A 4,932-nucleotide genomic window follows, 5' to 3' on the forward strand; every position below is an offset into this window, starting at 1 on the left:
GCGACCAAATTGGTCGCACTCTAGAGCCCTGCATGTGTTACGCAGCACGTTTGAGCTTCTGCAAGAACCAATGAGGTTCATTCTCATGTTACGCAGCACATTTGAGCTTCAGCAAGAACCAATGAGGTTTGTTCTCGCGTGTCAAGCAAGTGCAGTTGAGCTTTTGTTTGTTTGCTGATCAATGTTTATATGTGAATAAAAGCCTAAATTCAATCTGTTCATCATATAAAGCAATTGAGTCTATTCAAAAATTTGACTAAACCACTCGATTCATATGAACTAATTTTACAATCTCTTAATTAACTTTTTGAAGCTACAAAATGGTTGTTGCGTAGAATGTCAGTGGAGGGACAGAAATCTCTCAGATTTCATTAAAATATCTTCATTACTGTTTTGAAGATGAACGAAACTCAGTGAGAGTAATTGATGGAAATTTTTCATTTTTGTGTGAACAAACCCTTTAATTTTATATCAGCAGCAAAATCATTGCAATATATCAATCAATATATGTCGCCTAGCCTTACTTCCAGCTGCTTGTGAACCACTTAAAGCTCTTCAGCATTTGAGGGTACTTTGTAAATATTTACATTAGTAATACTTACAAAACAGTATTCATTCCTAAATGGTTTGGTAGAGTTTCCTGTAAGAGCCTCTTTTTTCTTTCACAGACCATCATCACGATTCCCACAACACAGAAGGAAGAAGCGTAAAGAGATGGATGATACTCTGGCAGAAACCAACCAGCACAAACAAAGTAATTGCTAGATCATAAAAGCCTCTACGCTTTGTTTACTGCTCTCATTTTGGGAAATTAACACTCAGCAACAGCCAAACCAGGGAATTTTGTTTTCACATTGGCAAGTAATTTTGCCTTATCTACTAGCTGTTGTTGCAGGCAGCTGCTCACTTATCTTTATTTTATAATTGTGTGTATGTATATTTAGTCAAAGTAACAAAATAAGGGAAAGAGTAAATGATGATATAGGATGAATTCAGGTCAATTTGAAATTAATGATATAAATGTAAATTGGTAACTTTGCATCTTTCAGATAAATAACATGCTTTATCATTTCTGAGATGCTGTTGGGTTTTCATATCAGAGAACATTCTGAGCGAATTTTTTTTATCTCAAGTCAAGTTTTAGAAAATTATTTGGAATTTGGATGTTTTTGTTTTTGTTTTTTTATCTTCATTTCATAAGACCCATTTCCTGTTTTCTATTGTGCTCCACATCTCATCTTCTCCATCAGATGCGTATATTATCAAGTTATTTGACCGCAGTGTGGACTTGGCTCAGTTCAGCACTACCACGCCGCTGTATCCCATTTGTCGGGCATGGATGAGAAACAACCCCTCTATGCGAGAGAGAACTGCGCCCAGCCCCCCTCACAGCTCCGGGGAGGACGAGGTCACACCCAGCATTCACTTCGCAATTATTTTAAATACACATCCTTTTCAGATCATTGAACTACTCAAAATAACACCTTTGTATTTTGGTTTATGACTGTACTTTGAAGATCAGCATATTCCAAGTTAAATACAAGCTAAACTCTCTCTGACATTGCTATTTGCTACTAAAAATGACAAACAAAATCATGCTTAAATGAACTACTATAATTTACATTACAACTAATGAAATACAATAAAACTAAAATAATAACTAAAAAGAAAAGAAAAAGTAATTTCTGGGGAAATCGTGAAATGTGAAGTTCATATTTTTATTAGAGCACTTACAAAAATTATGTACTAAAAATGTGTAGGTTTAAAATGTTTGTCTAAATCATGTTTAGAAGTTTTTGAAGTGGGACTATTTTTCTTGGTCGATGAACATTTGTTTATATAATTCTGGCAATGAAGTTCCTTTTAAAAAAGTTCCCACGATCCAAGAAACAAAGGAAATGTCCAAAAATGTAACTAGAGACCTAAAATAGTCATTCAAATGTCTCCAGTCAAGAAAGATAAGTTTTTTTAGTTAAACGGTATTTCTTTTGGCTAGAAACTATGTGAGAGTGATCTCTATAAAAACATTTTTTTTAAATTCTCATAGAGTCTAATGACTAATGTCAAGTAAAGGACCCCTGATGTAAACAGATAGTTATCAAGCACCCTTACATATGGTTATTTTAGTGTTTATTCGGGTTATTGTTGCACTATAGACTTCCTTTGCAAGGGCATCCCTGTAAAAGCATTTATAATTGATTTTACAAAATCAGTATATTTGTAAATCATGTCAGACTGCTTGAGTTGTATTTAACTTGGCCTTCACCTCGTTCGTCTCTAATTGAAGTTTGTCCTTGGAGCAAAAGAAGAATTAAAAACATGTCTTGGCCCACTACAGCATAATATCTTAGATAACTATTCAGTTACCTTTTTAGTTGTGAAGTTCAAAGCTTGTTGTTATTAATAATCCTGCAACATCTGGCTTCACTCTCCCTTCTGAATTCAATTACCCAGTGGAGAAATAAATTCATCTTTTTCCATTGAATTTCACTGGCTTCCTTTCACTACTAAGGATTGTCCTTGGCTTCACCTCTTTGAAAAATAGTGTACTTTTTGCCCCAACAATCACAATTGAGGGAAACTGCTCTTTGATTCTTATTCTTTCAGATGACTGACATGCTGAATGGCAAAGGACAGAACGTGTGCAGGCTTCCTCCGCCTGTTTCCTGTCCAGTAGGTTCAGCTGGTGAACCTGTTAATCTCAGAATTCCACCTGTAGAGAAACCAGCAGAGAGCCAGGTGGGCTATGTACATGGCATACAGGAAACGCTTATCTTTCTTTGAGGCTCTGCATTTAAACAATCCTTTTGACAGGAACTGTTAAATGACAGAAGATAAAGTTGCCTTCAAACACTTCTGCTTAACCCTTTAACGATCTTTGTTAGGAATGTAATAAGTAAACCTTTTTGATTACTGAATTGATTGGTCTTGTCATCGTTTAAAGAGGACCTATTATGCTTTTTTACATTTTCAGGTATCTTTAGTGTGTAATGTTGCTGTTTGAGCATGAAGTCATAAAGCACAAAGTCACTCATAAGGGAGTTATTCTCTATATTCTGAACTCCCTGAAACACCTAAATTGCAGTCTTGAGATTCCTCAATTAAATAATTCCCACCCAAGGCATACGCAAAATAATGTGGTTGAGGCCTGGTTGAGTTGCGTTAGTAGTGTGGTGAAACTCGTGGTTATGGTAAGGGGCGTGACATTTCCGAAACCCGCTTGAAGCGGTTGACCAATCATACACTCTGGTCCAGCCGACCAATCAGAGTACACTGTGCTTTTCGGAAGGAGTGGCTTCATTTAGACAGGAACTAAACAGGGGTATGTTTCCCGTACAACGACATAACTCGCTGCTTAACTACCATAGTACGATGCATCGTTGAAGATATCACCTAGCTAGTCACAATTGTTTCCTGAAACCGCATTGCCGCTTTTGGTCGTTCAACCACGTTGCTTGATGTCACGCAGGTGGTGAAGTAATAACTACTTTTAATTAATCTGTTTGAGGTCGAATTAACGCTAGATGTTTTGCTATAAATTATGGACGTGGCACCTGAGGACTAATTCTCATTTTTCTCAGTTATTTTCCTTTATTTTCAGATTCAATCATAGGCTCGTTCTTACGTAGTAGAGCACGTTCGCACATGTGCACTATTTAAAAAAACGACTCTTTAAATCTCTTGACAAAGAGACGCAAATGGCATTTGTATGTATTCTAAATAAAAGATACAGATTGTACTGAATGTCAGCGTGCTTATTTGGCTCAAGATAAGTATTTATTGAGCCCACATGTCATGCAAACAAGAAACTATGCTTCTAACCACAGGTCGAGAGCTGTCGTTCCAACCACACAACTCTGCAATGCTGTTTGGGAATGTTCGTTTGAACTATTTTTTAGGGAAACACAGACTTGTTGAACTATGCTGATAACGACGGAACTTGCGACCATAGTTTACTAACGATGCTTTTGGGAAACACACCCCAGAGCATTACTGACAGACTAAGTAGAGAGGTACTGCAACAATATAAAATATGTTTTTTCAACATGCACCCATGAAAACCTATTCTTGTAGACCCCCAAAACAAAATCAAGACTTTGTATAAGGGCATACCAGGTCCTATTTAAAGTTTGCAATACTCTAATGTTGCTAAATTGTGTGCTTCATGTGGCCATATCCATTTGTGACTTTTTCTTTTTCAGTCCATAGACACTGCAGCAGGCACCTCACCTCTTATCTACAGTCACATCAAACGCTGGAAGAAAATTAGACAAAAGTATAACTTCTCATCATTCATTCATGTCCACTTCTTTTATGGGGGATGGGTATTTACAAATTAAATTGTGCATATGTTCTTTATCATTTGTTTCATGTGTGTTTTAGGTGGAAGGAGGCCTCCAGCAAGAACCAGCTGAGATACAGCGAGAGCATAAAAATCCTTAAGGAAATGTATGAACGTTAGTTCACATGCATCCCTAGAGCATCTGAAGAAAATCTGTTAAAGGAATTAAACAAAAATATCCAGGCAGGAAGCCTTCAAGGAGAGTGAAATGTTGTTGTAACCAAAATGTTGAATTGAGAGCTGAACTTTAGCATAAAAAATGTGAGTTAAATGGATTTATCTTTTTTTTTTTCTTTAAATACAAAAAAAAAAAATCACATGGGTTTCGAATAACTCTACAGTACTGAATTTGATGTGTTTGTTAAATAAATTGAAGGAATTCTTTATGACAGTTCTTGACCCCTTTGCTACTTCAATGCTCAGTGTTTGTCTATCACCTATTTTTGCATGTGTAATATTCTGAGATGGCACATTAAAGAAACTGCATACCCAATGGGAAACATTTATGCAGTATTTTTAACTCCAAAGAGTCCCATTCAAAGCTTGTTTACATGCTTTTATTCAGAATAAAGGGAACAAAATAGCTAAAG

General features: G+C 36.3%; 1 protein-coding gene across 1 annotated transcript; it reads left to right on the forward strand.

Moving 5' to 3' along the window:
* Positions 1-588: 588 nt before the first annotated feature.
* Positions 589-4,728, forward strand: LOC130079718 (protein lin-37 homolog; the record flags this gene model as incomplete). Its single annotated transcript, XM_056245079.1, has 5 exons — positions 589-754; positions 1,251-1,408; positions 2,608-2,739; positions 4,203-4,276; positions 4,384-4,728. Coding segments are annotated over 5 exons (609 nt in total), but the record flags the coding sequence as incomplete, so codon positions are not given.
* Positions 4,729-4,932: the final 204 nt, after the last annotated feature.

Source organism: Rhinichthys klamathensis, unplaced genomic scaffold, assembly GCF_029890125.1.
Source record: "Rhinichthys klamathensis goyatoka isolate OS25496 unplaced genomic scaffold, OSU_Roscu_1.1 h1tg001303l_1, whole genome shotgun sequence".
NCBI lineage: Eukaryota > Metazoa > Chordata > Actinopteri > Cypriniformes > Leuciscidae > Rhinichthys > Rhinichthys klamathensis.